General features: G+C 34.7%; 1 protein-coding gene across 1 annotated transcript in view; it reads left to right on the forward strand.

The window, feature by feature from the left end:
• LRPPRC (leucine rich pentatricopeptide repeat containing) overlaps nt 1-20,321 on the forward strand; it is a 91,258-nt gene that overhangs the window by 23,535 nt on the left and 47,402 nt on the right. Inside the window, exons 12-23 of the mRNA XM_032184030.1 lie at nt 925-1,043; nt 1,586-1,679; nt 4,864-4,933; nt 7,853-7,880; nt 10,202-10,259; nt 11,380-11,486; nt 11,699-11,776; nt 12,147-12,200; nt 12,934-13,047; nt 14,253-14,383; nt 15,801-15,886; nt 17,518-17,722. Of these exons, the coding sequence (XP_032039921.1) occupies nt 925-1,043; nt 1,586-1,679; nt 4,864-4,933; nt 7,853-7,880; nt 10,202-10,259; nt 11,380-11,486; nt 11,699-11,776; nt 12,147-12,200; nt 12,934-13,047; nt 14,253-14,383; nt 15,801-15,886; nt 17,518-17,722 (1,144 nt within the window). The remainder of the gene's footprint in view (nt 1-924; nt 1,044-1,585; nt 1,680-4,863; nt 4,934-7,852; nt 7,881-10,201; nt 10,260-11,379; nt 11,487-11,698; nt 11,777-12,146; nt 12,201-12,933; nt 13,048-14,252; nt 14,384-15,800; nt 15,887-17,517; nt 17,723-20,321) is intronic.

Genomic DNA, 20,321 nt, shown 5'->3' on the forward strand with positions numbered 1-20,321 from the left:
TTTTAAAGTAATAAGTATGAAATGCAAGTTGAAAAAAACATATGCTATTTGGAACTGGTGTCCTGCAGCAACTGACAAGTCACTTTTAGACCAGCAAAAAATGATAATACCTGTATTGATTTTGACGGGTTCAGAGTTTGCTAGCTAGGGTTATTGTAAGAAGTTTCTCCAAATCAAAAGAGAGTGAACGATTAAAAAGCATGAAACATACTGTAAAACTCTATGCTCTCATTGTTAAGCGTCAGTAACAATGTTACTGGATCCAGTAAGATCAGGTATTGTTGTCTTCAGATGCTTCTCTACAGCAGCAATACGTGTGTAAATTGATCCAAAACGTGTAAAAGTTGTAGTTTCACTGGGGCTTGGAAGACTCTACCCTTTCTCTGATTTCCTGTTTGAGTCTGATGCGTTAATACAGAAAGTTAACACAGACCCGTTTGTTTATGAAAATGTTGTTTGCTTTGAACAAATCTAGAAAGAAATCTTGAAAGCTTGCCTCCTTACTAATGTTGGGAACAAAGCTAAGAATGTTGATTTTGTGTCTTGAAAGTCATTATATTCATTACGCTAAATTCCAGGTCTTTTTTATGCACAATAATATGGACCTTCTAATATATAGCTTTAAAAGATGTTTTGCAAATATAATATAGAAAATAGCTGTGTACTAGCAATTTCCAAGCTAATGAAGACTTTCTTGGTTTTGATAGTGCATCATGCAACAGGAAGTTTAGTAACTCAATTTCAAGCTTCACAGTTTTGAACTTTATTAACACCTCAGATAGAAATGCATTTTTTTTGCATAGTAGTTTCAAGAAAAGAAACTGAGGAGACAAGTCTGTTTTTGAAAAGCAACGTTTATTTTTGTGTGTTTCTCAAATTTTCATTTTTCTGCAATGCTTAGCTTTACCAATTCTGTTTTGATAGGTGTCTTTGAGATCCTCAAAGTGATGCATGAGTTGGGGGTGGAAATCGATGCAGAAACATACACTGGCTATGTTCTTAAAAATTTTCCAGATTGCAAAACCGCCTGTGCCCAGCTGAAGGTGAGTTTACATTTAAAATTCGTAAAAATGATCATTGCAACACTTGTTTTTCTGTGAGAGATTTGGATACTAGTAGTGCTCTAAACGTGAATGTGTATGATCGAGTCTGTTTAATATATTGAGAATACTTTTGAAGCAGTTGTTACATGGGTGACTTGTTTATAGTGTCTTTCTCCTGCCATCTTTTCTTTCTGTTTCAGTTAACCAAAATATTTTCCTTGAATTTCCTTGAAACAGCTTGCTGTTTCTAGAAGTCAGAATAAATACATGAATTACATTCTTTTTTTTTTTTTTTAAATCAGTAATACTTGTTTCCAGTGCAGTTTTGTTTAATGAAGAATTCAGAATTGCAGATTAAAACAACTGTACTGTTCTAGCATATCTAGCTAGCCATGTAGACATCTGTAGAGCACTTGTCTAGGTTCTCAACAGCTACCAATACAAGAATGACAAGGTCCTTTGGGAAGGAAGAGTTTAAAATACAAAGTATCAGAAAGTCTCATTGTGTGTACTTAAAATGTTTTTTATTGTTTTTGCTGTAGGAAAATAACTGCCTTTTTGAAACTGTTGGACTCTGTGTAGCACAAATTAGACATGAAGCAGCACATGGAAGACTGAATAATGTTGTTTCTCTGTGTAAGTGTATTTCACGTTGCGTGTTACTATATTCTCAGTGGTAGTGCTGATAGGTTGGTTGTAGGTGAAGGGATTTATGTGCACAAAGAAACAAGGGAAATTTGTGCAAAGCTTTTGTTATGTGAGGTTCTCTACGACAAGATGTCAGACTTGAAACCACTAGTTCTGGACAACATAGTGTGGTTAAATTGATTTTTAGGATTGAGACTGGCCATAACGTGAAATACATGATATTTAGCAAAGCTGTGTTTGTGATATGGTTGTGAATCCCACATATTCTAGGAGTGCTTAAGGAAGCAATAGGCATGGACAACAACTGTTAAGGCTTTGGTGCAGGGATTGTTCTTGTTTTCTGTTTGTGGCATCAACTACAATGGGATGCTAGTTTAATAGCACTGCTCAGAAGTACTGCAGAATAATTTATGAATGAATCAGCTTTAAATAACTGACTGCCATTGATGTTAACCTGAGTCTGGAAGTTGGGTAGGAATTTGGCAGGGTAATTAGGTCATGAAGTTATTTGCCTACTATACTGAGTCCATAATAAAACCCCTTAATCTTGGACTAAATCTAATACAAAAAGTTCTCTTTTTAAACAACAGTTTTGTTTGTGTAAGACTGAGGGAAAAGTTAAGGCAGTCACTGACTTATTTAGCTAATACTAAAAGATAGCATGCTGTGACCCAGCAAAGCTGTGCTACGGCTTGGAAAGAAACGTTAACAGTAAGCTTGTACTAAAACAGAGTAGTCCTATGTTAATCTAAAGATGGAAAAAGTTACAGTAAAAAGCAGTTTTTAATACTAAACTTGAAAACAGAGTCTGTATAAAGGCTTAAATCACTCTTTTTGTATTACAGTATATAATGCAAGTGAGTGAAAAGGAGAAAATGAAATGAGTAGGTATTAGTGATTGATTAATTGTTGTAATGAAGATTTATCAATTAAGTGAATCTTTTAAGGTTCACCTTACATTCTGCCATTACTGTTGTTAGTTCTTACTACAACAGAAATCTTAACCATGAAAAAGTAGTACTTGAAACAGCCGTGAATTCTTTTTTGAAAGGCTAGTTATTTATTAGCAATAATTTTTTTTTCTGAAAAGTGAAGTAGGATTTGGTAGGTTTTTGCTTACATGAAAAATTATAGCCCACCATCTCTCCACACTCATTTTGGTGAAGTAAACTAGTTGCTTTTCATTGTGTTTAAAGGCACAAACGTGTTTGTACGTGGTATAAGATAAATATATGTGATCCGGCACATACGTAACGTGCTGCATTTTGTTTTACTGTCATGAAATTATTCTCACAGTATATTGCTTAGCTGTTGTCTGTGTCTTGAATTCAAATTTTGTAGTGGTGTTTCTTTTTACAAAGCCTAGCGTTAATAATTCATAAAATCATACAAAATTTCTTTTGAACTTGAGCTTTAAAGGAAGGTACTACGGTAAATAGTTTACCAAGCTGAAATGAATGCTAGTAAATCTAATTAGCACCTAGGAAATGATAAGGCAAAGATATTAAACAGCTGAATTTTTTTTTTTTTTGGATTGGCTGCTTCTGCAGTATTACAAAGAGGGAAAAATAGATGCAGTATGGAAAACAGTTTAAGATTGTCTCATCAATGTAGTTAGGGGAGGTGAAGGCTGGGTATGAGTGCTGGTTGCTATCTAGGTGTATTGATTCAGCTTCTCATACCTTATAACGTATAGATTTCTGCTCCTGACAAGATGAAAACCAAGAAGCATCAGCTGAGGAATCTGGGCGCATAAGGCAGCGTACATGAGAGCTGCTTTTCCCCTTTATCATGCCATTCCATTCCACTTCATTGTCAGCCTCTTGATTTTCTCAGACTTGTTTGTTGCTAAGGAAACCAGGTTGCCGATTGTCAGCAGCAGCTGAGCATACTAAGATGCTTTCTGCTCGTCTTTTTATGAGCAAAAAGTTTCATAAACCAGCGGAGGAGGGTTTGTATTGAGGGTTGCTTGAAAACCAACTTCACCTGAGATTTTCCGACTAAAATAAACATTTAATCATTTAAAACTTAGTTTTCTAAACGCCTGCTCTTAGACTAAGGTGTAGTTTTCGTATGTTGTTCCTGCCTTTTATTTTGCAGCTTCGCACAGAGCTGGTGTTTTTATTTTGGTTCTCCTCTACCACCTACCTACTGTATTACAGCCCTTGCTGATGGGACCCAGTGCATTCAGGTTTTCAGAGGGTTTAGGTGTGTTGAGATAGTGAAATCAAATTAAAATAGCTCCATACAGGACTTAAATTCACCTACTACTGTTGTTTTTTCTGTTTTTTTTTTTTTTTTTTTTTTTGGTTTGTTTGTTTTTCCAGCTGTACTATGACACTGGAATGAGAAACAGTAATTTTAGAGGAAGAAGGTAGAATTATTTCCAGTATCTAGCAAGGAAAAAGTCTAAAGATGAGGATATAAGTATAACAGTAAATGACCTCTCAGATCATTTAAGTTAAAATTACTTTAGTTACCTTTGTGTTCATCCAATGTTGTAACAATTCTACATGTTCATGTTTACAGCTCATGGTTATTCATAGGTGTGTCTTTTTCTCCCCTTACATGTTATTTAATTTAGTGGATAGTGCTTTAGATAGAACTACTTTTTGCTTCTTGTCAGGCAGTTTACACCAGCAGAAAGAAATGTTTACAGTCTCGTGGTAAAAAGCAGTAGCATTTACGTTAAACCTATTTTAAAGCAGGTATTCAGTTTGAAACATCCCAGTAAACTGTTTGCCTGTGGGCTATTTTTTTGTTGTTGTTGTTTCAGTACTAATGACTCAAGTTTTCTTGGTTAGAATTGTATTTTGTCTTTTGCTTTTTGCAACAGGGTATTTGGTCTTGTTACTGTTTTGCAGGGATGCTTATTTCTATTGCTAATTTGTAATAAGTATATGTACATTAACTGGCATTAAAGGTAGTGAAGAGGCAAAAATCTCTTGGAATATTTAATCTCTGGAAAGGAAGCAAACGTAGAGCTGATAAAAGTCAGGACTTTTTCAAATAGCATGGTATTTGAAATTTTGAGTTTTACAAATGTTTGTCAGTATTTACTAAATAAACAAAATAGTTCATCTACTCAGTCCCCGTTTATGTGACCAACTGACTTGCTGGTGTTCAGGGTTTTCTTGGAATGACTATTTAGAAACATTGCTTTCATTTACAGTGTCTTCAGCAAGCACACCTTCTGTTGATTTTAACCAGTTTAGAAACAGCCTTATTAGGGGATTCAAAAGGTAAGATTGTTTTGTGAATATCCCTTTTTTTTCCCCCTCTCTTTTGCCTTGTTGAGCACAAGTCCGTGCAGTTTTCCCTCCCCTCTTGTCCCCAACTCGGTGTTTGAGAATTTTAAAGTAGGGTTCCAGCTGTGGCAGATCTGAGGAATCTGGTTTTTCTCTGCACTCCCTGGTTTCCTTACCCCTGCTTTATCTGAGCATACTGCTATTATTGTTTGTTATCTGATATTTGATAGCATATAAACTCCTACAGGTAGGAAATACTTGGAATTTTATCTTTACTTTTTATGTTGCTAAACTGTTGTGCTAATATGATTTCCCTACAGATCATTGTTAACCATTAGAGTAGACAGGTACTTAATGAAAACAAAATACCAAGAGAAGCCAGGCATACTCCACTATACCTGATAGCTTCGTTGTGCTACATTGCCACGACTTCATATTCAGACCTGTTTGGTCCCATTTTGAAAAGAGGGCTTTATGCTACTTGCAGGGTTGACGTAAGCTTGTGGAAGTATGTGTGAATTAACAAGCACTTGTATCATCCTCTTTTTGCTCCAATCAAACATTTAGGACTGAGTTTTTTTCTGTAGCTTTACACCACAGGAGTCACTTAACATTACTTAGGACCAGAGTCTGAAAGCTGGTTTTATTGACTGACTAATTTACCAAAATTTCTTAATGGCTGTGATGTGACTATGTTTCGGTTGGGTATTACTAAAACACAGTGGATGAATATAGCCAAAATAATTACCTTGTAAATAGCAAGTTCTGTCCAGCTGATCATGCTCTGTCAAGGGAAAAGGAGGAAGAAAAAAAAAATCAGTATTAAATCTGGGCTTGTTAACCTGGCACTAGATAACCTTGACTTCAAAAGGATAAGTGCAATAATATTTTAGATAATATTTAGATGATATATTTTCAGCCCCAGAATAATCTGTTTCAGATGTTTAAATTGTTACTTTAGTTAATACATATTTTTTGTCTGCAAGTACAGAGAAATAATCAGTTAAAGTAGGGCTTGCCCTAGAAAACAAGCCACACCAATGTTTCCATGCACCACCAAGGAATGCTGGCATGAAATAGCCTGCTACAAGAGAGTAGTGCAGGTGGTCAGAATGCAATTTGCAGCAAATTGAAAGCATTATCAGCTTGTATCGTAAAAATTAGCTGCTGAAGATTCATACTCGGTGTAAGCAAAATAGTTACACTCCTAAGCAGTGGAACAGTTTCTCCTGTTGTGATTTGAAGAGTTATTGAACATTTGGGCTCAAAACTCAGAATTCTGGGGCAAACGAAATATTTTTTAACTTGCTTCAGCTGACTGTTGTTCTCTCTCCTTGCCACTTCTAACTGCAGCATTTATTAGTTTCTTGTTTGTTCTTATCGTTACCTGGCTTCAGGAGCTATATATGAGGTTGGCTGTACCTGAATTTTACCTTTCTATAGTTCCTGAAAGCATGCCCAATTGATGTTTCCTTCTCTGTTTTAAACTTAATAGCGAGAACAGCCTAAAAATGAAGCTTGAACATGTGGTAGGAGAGAAGAGAATATTGGTTATCACCATACATTTTTTAAAAACCTGAACTCAGGAGAATTTGATGACAAAATGCTGGTCACAAATGTTCAAACGAGCAGAGTTTAGGACTGGCACAGGGTGTGGACACATGAGGGACACACAAACAACGCCTGCAGCATACTAGCTGATGGATTTCTGTTGAAGCTGCTCTTTCCTAGTTATTGCCTCAAAGTATTCCCGTTCTATCTACCTGAACTACCATTACTATTTCAGAGTCAAGTACTTTGGGAAATTGATGCGTTTGATATCTGCAGTTCATTGTCATGCTGTCAGTGGTGGAGTGAGTTCACTCAGGAAAGCTGAACTAACCTCACAAATAGCATTTCTTCCTCTTTGTGGACCTGTGCTCCACTCATTTTCAAATACCTGTGGCAGTAGCACAAAAAGAATAAATGGTTCCTAGGCTTGAACCTCCTAAGTAAAATAGAATCCTAAACTTCTGTAAATGCTTTGAAGTTCCACTGCAGCTGTTCAGACTGACATCTTATTTTCTCCTTAAAAGAATTATAGGAAGATAAAGTAAGGTCAAAAGCTTTTGATTTTTGTTTTCTTAGCCTTGTCTAGATTAATGCTGCTTTATAGTTGTTGAGATGTTACAGCTTTTAGATAGAACTCAGATGTCCTGTAAATAACAGGAACACGTCAGGTTTTTTTTTTTATACTTGAGTGAACTGGTTAACATTTGGTCTTTGGTTGTAACCTGATGATGTGCAGAAGTGCTCTCCATTCAGTTGTATGGAGCATCAACAGAAAAAGGAGAATTCTTTCATGTTGAGTTTGTGCTTAATATGTTACCTATTTATCTTACTCCAATAAACAGCTTAAGTCAGATATTTGATTAATTTATTCTTTGTTACAAATGCATTTAGAGGTACCTGTAGTTGTCCATCTATATTAAAAAAATTAATTTTAATGCACAGAAGTATACATTTTTATTCTAAATTTTACATGTGGTTTTCTACGTTGTAAAAATTCTTTGCTTGAAGCTTATTTTCTCGAAATATTAGACTGCAGAATAAAATTAAAAATGTGCAATTAGAACATGTTAAAATATTAGATTAAAAATAAAATTAAATACATTATTTTTAGTTACCTATTAGGAGTGCTGCATTATTTTAGGATGTTTACTAGAAACAGAGTTTATTATAATAAAAAGTACAAAACTTACTCTGTACCACATAGGTTTAAACAATATGTTGGAATTACTGAGTTTTAATAATTTGCTTTAAATACCAAGATCCACAGTGTTAATATAGTTTGTGGGTTTTAAAAAAATACACGAGACCAGAGTAAAATCATTTTGTTCCTATTAATTTTTTATCCTTTGCTGCCCTCTTCAGCTCAAATGATGTACAGCTTTGGAGCAAGGTAAGTGGATATAGTGATGCTGTAAATAAAATCAATTTCTCTGCATACTTACGATAAGTTAATGTAAATCGGAATTCTGAGCCTGGTAATTGTAGAACTCATTAATTAGAGCAAGACATTTGTCAGTAGCAGATCATACAACTATATGAAATTTGGATTTCATACTTGATAAGTGCAGTTGTAAAAATCAAATGTGTATCTTTATTCTGATTTGTAGATCAGTGCGATTAGAGCTGAAGGTAGTACACAGTTGTAGCTTCATATACAAAGCCAGCCATGGTTTTCCTGACACTCCTAAAAATCCTTTTCTTTCCTTCCTTCCCTAAACTTTCTTCCTATCCCCATACCAGTGCAAATAAAATAATAAGGCATGATTAGGTTTCTGTCATTTTACTTAAAATATTGAAGGCAAAGACAGATAAAGTCACTTGAATGAAGTCAAGTGAAAATTGGTTGATCATGCCCTCTCCAGTATAGGCTACCTTAGAAAGGTGCCCCATATACCTTGGTTAATAGATCTTACAGGGACCTAGAACAGAGGAGATGTTGGCAAATGCTGACTGGTTACCAAATTTGGGAAGGGAATTGCTGCTTTCTGTCTTCTTTTTAATTACTGTACTTGCTGATTAATATAAGCCTGTACGTGGCTTGCAGTATATTCAGATTTTTTTGGGGAAAAAAAAAAAGAATGAAATGAAAATTGCAGTTTGGAAAGTTGCTGTTTAATGATATGTATAAATAAATTATAGTCATGAGGTTCAGGGTGTTTTTTTTTTTTTTTTTACCTATCACCTTCTGTTGTATGAAGATCATGGTCAGTGGATGTTGTTGTCCTCTGCATCTATCCTTCTTCCTTGTGTGTGGAGAGGGAAGGGGAAAAAATAAAAAGGGAAGAAAAAAGGGGATCAGTTTCATTACTTCCTTTGTGGAATTAAACTTGAAAGGACAGTTGAGGGCTAAAATAATGGTGGTCTGCGTGTAAAGCCATATCTACAGCTACTTCTGCTATTCTCCACAGTGGAGAAAAGGTGTATTTTAACATCTTTACTAAATTTTTGAGTTAAATATAGGTATTAGCATTTCTTATTTTACAAAGGTTAACTGGAAAAACAAGTAGTTACTTATTAAAAATAATACCATGCTTTTTTTTCTGCAGTCCATTATTTTCAGTGTTCTTTGAAATTTGATTGAGAAGGAGAATTGTGTTACCATGACTTTCTTAGTTTTTTATTAGTTGTGGGTTCGTCAGTGCATTGGTTCCTCACAGGGAGGATAAGGGCAAAAGGGCAGAAGCCCACTGTAGTTTAAGCATTCACAGAGTCTAGGCTGTTGGTAGAACGAGAAGTGATAGTTCCATTGCGCTTTTGGTGCTTTCTGGATTTATTTATTCATTTTCATTAACAATTAGGTGAGGATTCATTTTGTTTTGTCATTACTTAAAATACAGCTCTCCGACATCGAGAATCCATCTCCCTCCTAGTTCTCTCAGATTGCATTCTATTGTCACGTCAGATACAGCAAAATTCTTGAAATAGTTAAAAACTGTGATTTTAAATATAGATGATATAATTTGCTTAAGAACAGTCAAATGGATTTTTAAAAAAATGTGGTTTAGGTGAAAGTATTTGTGGATAGGATGTGGGGGGCTTGGGGTAAATGCTTCTTTTCCTCTGAAGTAAAATCCACGTGTTCTTTCAATTTGTATGAGACTAATGGAATACATGCTAAATTTAGTCAAACTATAAAGAACGCAATTAATTTTTATGGATGTATATGTTGTCATTCAAAATTGCATTTATTTAGAAGAGCTATCCTAGTTATCTTAAATCTAACAGAGCATGTTAAATCATGTTCCTCTGTTTTCTTCATGCATTTGCTTCTTTCAGAATTTAAAAAAAGGAGAGGAAAAAAAAAAAAAGCTTTATGGGCCAATTTCAGCCTTTCAGTAAATTGGAACATAATTGTAGCATCTCCAGGAGCGACATCAGTTATTATTTGCTTTAGGCAATGTCTTATGATAGTTAACTTTCTGTAGAATGATACACAAACATACTAGAAAATCTGTCTTACTGCCATATCTCAGAAAGCATTTCAGTTTGCAATATATATTTTTAAGAAAAACCTATTATTTATCCAAAAAACACACACCAAAAAAGCCTACCTTCCTTGTATTTTTTATTTTTTTTTTTAAGAGAATTACTATGATGTGGTAAAGAATAATACTTAACAGCGAGATGCTTTATTATTTTGAGAATTCAATTTCAGGTACTATTTGTCCTTGCTTCTTTTGGCTGCAATGTACGATTATTCTGTCTTACCAGATAACAGAACTGTTGTACAAGGATGAACGTTATTGCCTGACGCCTCCAGGACCAACTGGTAGAGTTTCAATTTCTATGATTGTAACTTATCCACAAATCCGTTCTTCTGTGTAATGATGGGTTTGAGGGATTACAACAGTAAACACTGATTGCTTCTTTTTGAAAGTGAAATTTGAAAACGTGGGGTAAAATCCTGATTCTAATAATCACAGCATATTTTTGAGATACATTAGATCTTTTCCTTTTTAGAATTACAAACAAATCTTGCTGATAACGATTTATTTTTCTAATTTTATTGACCAAAATACAGATACAGAATGAGCACAGTATCAGTGCTTAAATACTTTGAGAGAAAATAAAAGCCATCTTTCAGTCTAGTTTTACCTTTAGTGATTTTGCGCAGTACAATGGTACTTAACATCCCAAATCTTCTACTTTGAAGTATACTTTTTTTCATACATGAATAATCTGTATTTAAAAAAAAAAAAAAAATTAAAAAAAAATCCTCCTGCTGGGGGAGGTTTACGGGGAAAGATAACCATTTGAGAAGAAAATTAACTAATACTATTCCAATTCTTGAGTACAGGTTCCCATATATTTTTTTACTTTTATAGATAAAAGCCTAAGCACCATTTGATTAAAATCTGTTAATCTTGGTTTTCATTGGTTAATAGGCAGCTCCTTCAGTACTAGTTATGTAATGGTTAAAGCATCTTCTATGCCTTCATATCAATATTACAATACTTAATGTAGCTTGGTAATGGAATGTAATGGGTAAAATGTACAGAAAAAATATGCAAAGTGGTAGAAATCAGTTTTTTCTTCTGAGCAGTGACAAAATATTTGTGGCAACTATTTGGGGTGGCGGGCAGGAAAGGGGGGGAAGGCCTTGGGCAGTACCACTTCTGTCACACAGCAGTGGAAAAAATAGATTGAAGTAAGATTCTGTACTGAAAAGCTGTCACTGGGTCTGAAAATAATTAATATTCCTTTCACTCACCAGTTAGATATGTGCTCCCAAACCACATAATCTCTATGCCTCAGTGATCATTGTTGCCATTTCAGAGCCTCTCATCAGGGTGACATCTCACACCAAAATGATTTCTTATAAATTAATCTTGATAACATGACAGTCTCGGTAATTTTAGTGGAATGCTTTCTCTTGTTTTTTTCCACAGAAGCTGTTGGCTATTTTCTTTATCACTTGATTGACAGCATGAGTGACTCAGAGGTACAGGCCAAGGAGGAGCGTTTGAGACAATACTTCCATCAGCTGAAGAAGATGGTACCATTTCATTTTTTGCTACATAATGCCTGTCCTGCCTGACATGTATCTATTAGATTTGAAATTGCTGCTTTTAAGTACAACCAGACCACTTCTCAATGACATGCAAGAGCTGGAGACTTGAATTACGTCTGAGATAATTTCTGTTAGACAAATTTCAGTTTGGTTGTGTTTCAAAACTCATATAATTTTTTCCCCACCTCTTGGTACAGAATATAGTTATCCCTACAAACCTCTGCAGCGGCATTTGCAGACTGCTGGACTCCTCTCAAGTACCTGAATTAATTAAGGTCTGTGGTTCTATGACAATTACTTTGAAGCTAAAAAATAGAGTATGTGTACTCTGTGTGTACATATTCTCCTTGGCAAAACAAATGCCTTAATGCAATGATTTATATGTAAGCCTTTTAGCCTTTCTGTGATTCTTCACTAACTGTTGAAATTATTTTCATTCTCATGTATGATAGCTTAGAGGGATACATTTAGTATTCCTTCAAGTCAGTGAAATAATGCTACAGATTACAGGGTTTTTAAATTGCAATTATGTAATAAACTCTACAACATTTTTAGCATCATATGCTTGCTTATAGATGGATTTATTTTATTTTATTTTATTTTATTTTTTTGAATTAGTGATACCTTTGTTTTACTGCATTTTAGGATGTAAGGTCACTGTCTCCTAAAAAACCCGTGTCTACAGACAGCATTCCAGAAGTAAGTAAATTCACCAATGGCTATGCTTGTTCATACCAGAATAATAATAATAATGTTTGGATACGGGTTTTGGATGAAGTATAATCACTCGCTTTCAGGTCATGCAAGTATATTGACATTCTTAAAATATACCAATTGGAGTTCAGAGGTTTCTTTGCAGAGTAGGAATAAAGGCTGTCCAGATTTTCCTATAGACCTGATGCTTGACCCCAGAGTTAGCTGAAGTTTCATGCCTCAGTTTCCCTGTCTGGTAAAAGATACGTGCTTTGAAAGTTCTAGTTAATTAACAGTGGTGGTGTGAGGCTTAATTCATGCTTGTAAATTACAGCAGTCTTCTTGAGTGGCAGGAACCATATAAATCCATACTGTCTGTGATGCTGGAATGTCAAGTCTTTACATCCCTGATCTGAGCAGAACAGAGGTGGAAAAAGAAATAGGCTTCTGTTACCTACTTCCTGAACACAAGAACAGAATACGAGGAAAAACAGTAGTGTTGACCTTTGTAGTTATGCTACTTCATGCTTTTTTTTTTTTTTTTTTTTACTGTATTCTGACTCAAATCTTCAATTAATATGTACTACTTAAACAGATAAAAGCATCTTAAATGATTAAAATTTTTCTTATACTATGGAAGGAGAGGATTATTTTGTCTGTCTTTTATTAAAGTGATCCGACAAGTTGTTCGGGGAAGGCTGTTTTTGAAATTGACATTCTTTCTGTTACCTCCATTTAGAGTGCTAAATCTGACGTGTCTGCTTTGGAGAAGAAACTAGAAAAGCGAAAAGCTGAAAACCAGCCTATTACAGATGTCTTGAAACAACTCATACATGCTCTTTGTGAAGAAGAGGTATCTTAACCAATGCAGAGATAATTGGAAACACATAGCTATATTTTTAAAGGGACATAAATGACTGTATTATGGAAAGACAATAGTTAAGCAAAGACAAGTGCAGTGCTTGAGGTTTCATGGTTTGATGCTTATAAATCAAACATAAGTGCAAAAAGCAATTAAATCAAAAGGTTAACTAATTTCAGCAACACCTTGAATGGCATGTTTTGGGGTTGCTGAAGTTTGTTTACAATAATCTGCAAAGTGAATGATAGTAACAGCTGTGATAGGTTTATCATACATGCCAAATGTCCTTTCAAGCCATGGCTCCGGTCTCTTATATCTAGATTGTCAAGCAACTGATACATGCACTAGTCATTTGCAATTCAAATATTACTAGGTTGTTAATGCAGGGATTGAAATTCCATTTTCCTGCAGGAGGAAAGCTCTTCTGAGATAAAGGGTCTCTTGCCTTCATTCGGCAGGCGTCCAGCTGTAGTTTACATTCATTTAGTGTGTGTCTGTAATTTGTGGGGGTATCACCACACTTTTATTCAGTTTCTTGTTCAGTATGATCCTGCCTATAAAGCTGTATATGTAGGAACAGTAACAGTCGTGCAGATTATAACGCAGTATTCACTGCTGCTAAGGATATAGTTCAGAAAGAGTGATTCTCAGCTGTCTGTTTCTATGATTTTGCATATGAAACAACAGCAAACACCATTGTAAGTTTAAAGTGGTCAAATGTATGAATAGGGATGTATAAAAAAAAAAAAAAGCTTTCTATGGGATTATTAAGTAGTTTCTTATTCTTTAGGAAGTGGTTTTATTGTATGTTTGGCAGTACACTAGGTGAAAAATTGTTATGAGTTCCAAATAAATAAGAACCATATTAGAACTTGGATTAATAATGTTTATAGTGTCTGTGTGGATTTAAAAAAAGAAAAGCCTTATTTAAAGCATGGTAGCAATGTTAACTAGAAAATTGACTTGGAAACCTACGCTGAAATTAACCTATATAGTGATTTAGAAAGATACTAATTTCTGCAAAATAATCTTTACTCTGAAATTTTTCTGAAATATTACAGCTATGTTTTCAAAATAAGGTCTTCTGCTATTAAAAGCACTAAAGCAGTCAAATAACCGCACACGGAACATATAAGATTCATAATGTCATATTGACTTTTCCTCTAGTTCACATCTTTGCTTTGTTCCTTTTTTAGAATATGCAAAAAGCCCTTGAAGTGAAAGCCAAATACGAACCGGACATGGTTGTCGGTGGCTATGCAGCCTTAATAAATTTGTGCTGTCGACATGATAATGTAGAAGATGCAATGAACCTGAAAGAAAAAGTGTAAGTACACCGGCACTGAAACATGTCACAGAGATTTATGCTGATACACAGACCTTGTTGAATTAAGTAGGTTGAATATTAACCCCCTCATCCATTTTTAATTAGTTTTCCCCCACCAATGTATGTGCATTTAAAACAGGGGTGTGGTTTTTTGAAACAATTTTTTCTATAATTGAACATCAGAAACAGCTACTTTGTATGGACAATAACTTTTTTTAAATTGCAAATTGTTGTGTAGGATCTGTTTTGTTGTTATTTTAAGCATAAGTAGTGTATGAATTGAAGTTTGGCTTAAGTAGAAGAAAAAAATACCTGTATTCTGTGTTAAAAAAGCAACTAGAATGCTTTTAGAATACATTGTACTTATATTGTCTTCAGGATAACAGTGCTGCTTAGTGGCATTGTATTTTAGGATTAACAACAGGCATTCTACTTTAAATTTTTATTTCCAGAGCTATGTATTTTATCTATGAAAATTACCTCCTGGCTAAAACATGTTATGCCTGGCTTATCCGGGAGCAAATTCTTTCAGCTCATCCTTTCATTTGCCCCTTTCCTTCCTCTCCTCTTCCCCTTGAAAACCTCCCTACAGTCCAGTGCTACAGGGGAGAAAACAAGTTGTGTTACTTCGACGTTCTCTCTGTCTCTCATATGCATTCATGAAGTGTTTGCTTTGGTTTTACAGTAGGTTAATAGGCAGGTGCTCATTACGCTTTGCTAATGTTTGAAACTGAGAAATAATTGAGCTGTAAATACCAAGAAATTCACCACTCTGCAAACACTAATGTATTGATTTTAGCCGCACTAACATTCTCCCACAATCCCCATAGTGAGATTGTATGAAGTAAAATTGAGTCTTCTAGTGGAGCTTCCCTGCAGTAGCATGGTTTTACTGATCTGCCTTGAGTATAGCATAAAATTGCTATGAGGCAACTCTTAAAATTGTTGCAAAAACAGAGGAGGAATTGGTTTTTAAAATTCCAGGAAAGAGAAAATAAATACATAGAAGTAACTTTAAAATAGTAGATTTTCACTTGTTACTGTAGGCGAATAGCTTCACATTCTTTCCTTTATAGAAAACAGTACAGCACTACCCCAGATGTGAGGACTGAGTTTTCTTTCCAGGCTTATGGGAAACAGATTTTTCCTTTCCAAAAACTACCAAATAATTAATAAGGATGTTTGTCTCTTTAAAACTAGGTAGTTTAGTTTTCTGTTGGTGGGAAGCTGCACAGAAAATATTTAAGGTACATCTTTTAAGTATATCAGATTTTTCTTTTAACACTTAGAACTTTTACCTCTTAGTGCTGTTCTTTTGTTACACAGTTTTCTGGGTTTTTAAATTAATTAATTTTTAATTAATCTGTATTTATAAAATATAAGTGTCTGATACAATTTTTATTGTTTTAATTCCTAGCTTCCCTAGGAACTCACCTGTTGCTCTTGACACTGGAAAGTACATAGCACTAGTAGAAGTCTTAGGAAAGCATGGTAGACTAGAAGGTAATCCTTTGGCTTTTATTCTGTGTTTCTGCTATATAATAAAGGTATCTTGCTTCAAGAATAAAAATGTGAGTTGATATTAATGGTATATCATGTCCTGAAAAGTGCTTGAACATTTTGCATACAAATTTGCATGTGAATTCAACCAGAGATGCTTGGACAGTGCAGGCCATTAGTTTTAATGGATTGGCAAGCTTGTCATTTACATTTGCACAGCTCAGTGCTTTTTGCATTTCTGCAGCTAGTTTTTATTAGCATTGCTGTTTGGATTGAGTTTGAAGATCATGACTTATGGCACAAATTGCGTATGTGCCTAGACTAATGGCTTTGTTTTTGCTTAAGAAGGTCTGAAGGCTGAACATAAAACCTATAAACATAACCTTCTCATGAGAGCCAAGTACTAAAAAAAAAATCATTTAACTTTTTATAAAGTATATATTTTTCTGTTCCTGTTCTTTTATGTGTTTGTTACTGCGTTTTAGAGTCATTCTGTCAAACTGCCTGGAAATTTTGGCTTTTAATGAGTGTTCTGCCAACTGCCTATTTTGGATTGCTAGATGTTTGCATTAAGCTGTTAGCTCTTTAATTTCTGTAATTTAGTCTAATATAATTCTATTATTTACATGATTTGGTTGATCTTTAAAAGAACCCTAGACTGTCATCAACTTTAAAACATGACTCCGAATATCGAGGTCTGTGATTTTGTAGAAGACCTGACACAATAAAAACATGGTCCAAGCTTAAATAACACCATAACATTTTGTATCTAAACAACTGTACAACAGAAGTAAGAAGCTAATATATTTTTTTGTAAATATAATCTTCTTTGAAACTTGTGTTACACACCTTTTAATCTTACTGTTCAAAAAATAATAAATAAAGCCGATGTTCTCTAAACCACAATAAATCAGATCATTACTACCTCTACATTAAAGCACTTTGAAAAGATTAGCTTGCTTTTAACAGCGTGAGTGTCCTTCGGAAAATAAAACAATTCATAAATGTAGCCAAATGCAAAGTGGTCAAAACATTCTATCTATGCAATAATTAAGAACATTATAAAAATGCACTTATTCCATATACCAAAATGTTTGTTTCTGCCTTACTAATGAAGCTTAATGAACCTAATGTTTTAACATGCAGTCTGTTAGAAAGCTTTCATTGGCTCTCCTTGGCTAATTAGTATCGACACAGCAAACAGGCCCTATCGGTATCAGACCATTAGTCTGGCTGTATATACAGTGTAAACATATCTTTATTATCTGGCCTCGTGACAAGCCATCTGCTGAAGAAACAATGGAGTGATTTAGCAGATGTTAGCATTGAACGATAAAAGCATCCATTTAGTAGAATCTTGCAGCTATAGGGCAGACTATACAGGGTTATGTGGTACAGAGTGGGCACACAGTTCCTATCTATAATTTGTAGTCAAAGTTGCAGCAAAATGATAAAACCATGCTATTGTGGATTTATAATTGTAGTCTCGTTTAGAAATGCAAGTAGTAATTAACTTGAAATCGGCATTATACGCCAGAATTTACATTCCTGCTGGGTTTGAAATGCTGTTTTAATAGCAGTTTGTTTTCCCTACATGAAATTACCTAAGGGTCTTTTGTGTTGTTTCATTGTAGATGCTATTAACGTCCTAACAGAGATGAAAGAGAAGGACGTTCCGATCTCTGATAGAGCGGTTGCATCTTTTTTTCGCCTTCTTAATGCCGCTGCCATGCGAGGTGAAGTTGAAACAGTGAATCGGTTACACGAGACCATTGTGAACCTGGGGTTGGCAGAAACTGCTGCCCTTTATTCCCCTCTGATTACAGTTCACCTTGAAAAGTAAGCTATGTTTGAGTTAGAGGAAACAAGTTATGATAAAATATTTATTTGTTGTGTGACCTGTGTGTGCTGTGTGCAGTGGTTACACGTTGGTGTGTGAAAGTGCTTTTGTATGTAAACCTGCACATGCTTGCCATTCATACTTTGAGTGATCTCAGAGTACTGTGAATGAATAATCTGTTTGTAAGGTGCTTTTTGTCAGTTAGACGTCACATGATGGTATCGTTGTGGGAACAACAGGTATGTTTTATGGACGCACCAGAGGTGAAGTGGCTGTATTTTGAAATATGCTTGCAAATAAGATGGTTCTGAAGTCTGTTTGACAGGATGGCTATTCAGAGCATGCTAAGTACACTCAGCTCTTGTGGTTAAGTATGTGTTTTTCCCATCAAAACTATTATTTTACTGAGCTATACAATTGATCTCAGGTGAGCTGAAGGGGTGTGTTTGGACATTGAAATATTTCCAATTCACACAATTATTCAGATAATTTGATATTACTGCCTATAGACTATGTCGCTGAATTTAAATTCGAGGAAAGTACTGACTGATTTCTCTACTGTGATTTTCCCATATATACTATTAACACCTTTTACCACAGAAAGGGAAGTTGGTGCACTCATTCTGGAAGGAAGTATCTGTAATTCCATGAGCGCTGTTCTATGCATAACCTTTTTGATGAGGCAGGATGTTTAAATTAATATATATATGAACTATATAACAATTTCTAACTGAAATTGAACCAAGGATTCCTTTTTGCTTTCCTACTGTATGCACAGTCTTTTTTTTTTTTTTTAAGCATGTCATTTATGTACTTGTTGGATTTTAATCTTTTACAGCTACAGTGACTGATAAGTTTATTGCAGTTTGTTTCATATATGTATTAGATGTTGTTGGCTTAATATTATATTTGATATTAATATAATGCCTATAGAATACCATGAAATACTCACTTTTTTCATGTGTGTCAACCTCAAAGATGGGTTCACAAAGTCTTTACAACATTTTCTGTATCCAAAAATTCGTGTCATAAAGGTGGAACTCTTGGTGGATGCATGCATGTTCTCTTGTAAAAACAGTATTTTAGAGAACTAGTCCTCTAGTTGCGAGTGTACAGAGTACACCTTTGCAGTCAGCAGCACTGCCTTGGTTATATCACAAGACGAGGCAGATGTTTAGGAAGGTAATTTAACTGCAATCATATGTAACTAATGTGTTGGAAAAATATCTTTGCTTTACAGTGCACAGCAAGAGTGGTTGCATATTACATAATTGCTTTATGCACACTGACATGTGGTAGTACTGGGTTCTGTTCACTGGAAGTGGTATGGTGATGTGATGTGATCATGTGTGGATGCAAAGGGGAATGGGAAAGAATGCTGCTATTTTATCTTGATTCCCAGATTCCCACATTCTTTTGTATTATAAACATTTGGTAAAACTTCTTTTAAAACTTTGTGTGCTCTTTATAAAGAGACTTAATGAGACTAGACTCTCTTTTAAAAAAGAAAGCAATTCCTTTCTGTGGAGCTGTAAGACTACAAGTCATCAGTACTCAGCTGTATAACTTAATATTTTTCATTATATATAAATACAGTACAAAGAATGCTAATTTCCAATGTTTTTTTCTGCCTTCTTACAAGAGGAAAGACTTGCTTCCTCTCCAGTGTTAGACTGAACAGAAGGGGCAAGCTTTTTGCAGATAGTTTGCTTTGAAGGAATGACTGCATTTCACTGATTTTTATTGTGGAGATCTTGAGAGTTTTTGAAAGTTGAGTGACTGAAATAAGCATTAGTCATTTCTTTCAGCAGTAGTGCTTACTATTTGCCATCCTGCAGTTCAAGTATCATTACTGAAATGCTGTCATTTAGCTGCAGATCATCAGCATGGCTCTGAAATTAGCCGTGAAATGTTTTTTTTTAATGTTCCACAGCAGCGTTTGAGCTAGTGTTTTGTGTTCTTAAATTAATTCAAACTTTTTAATTGCTTGTAAAGGAATCTGGTTTGCTTTTGAAGATCTCGACAATTTTGAGTTTAAAATGTTTTCATCTAACCCTCTTCTCTGTGCCCACTCATGAATATTCTGAAATTCTTGTTAAGTCCTAGTGCTTACAAGTGAGACTTTGTAGTGGAACGTGGAAAAGAAAAAAATAGAATTGTTGATTACTGCCTGCTCTTGTGCTATACAGTACTTCGATAATACCTATTTACAGCAGGAGAAATTAACAGATACAATAAGTACATGTAATTCTTTTTCTTCCAAGAAAGCTGCACAAGCTAACTTTCATAAAACCAAAAATAGGAGTTTCGAACTTTAAGACAGGAACCACATCAAGTTTCTTATTACCATGACTTTATTAGTGTTCCCCTTGTTAAGTATTAGCTCTGAGAAAGGAAATAAACAAGAACATCCTCAGGTATGAAATTTACACATTTTACTGTTTCAGGAGAGGGAAGAAAATTTGAAGGAAACCACTGAAAATGTAGACTGCATGAAAAAAAATAATTCTGTAGTTTTAAATCACTGAGCACAAGTGGTGAATAGCTGTATTTTTAGAGATCAAAAGGCTATATAGCTCATTTGTATTTCTTTAAAAA

This window comes from Aythya fuligula, chromosome 3, assembly GCF_009819795.1.
Source record: "Aythya fuligula isolate bAytFul2 chromosome 3, bAytFul2.pri, whole genome shotgun sequence".
NCBI classification, from domain to species: Eukaryota; Metazoa; Chordata; class Aves; order Anseriformes; family Anatidae; genus Aythya; species Aythya fuligula.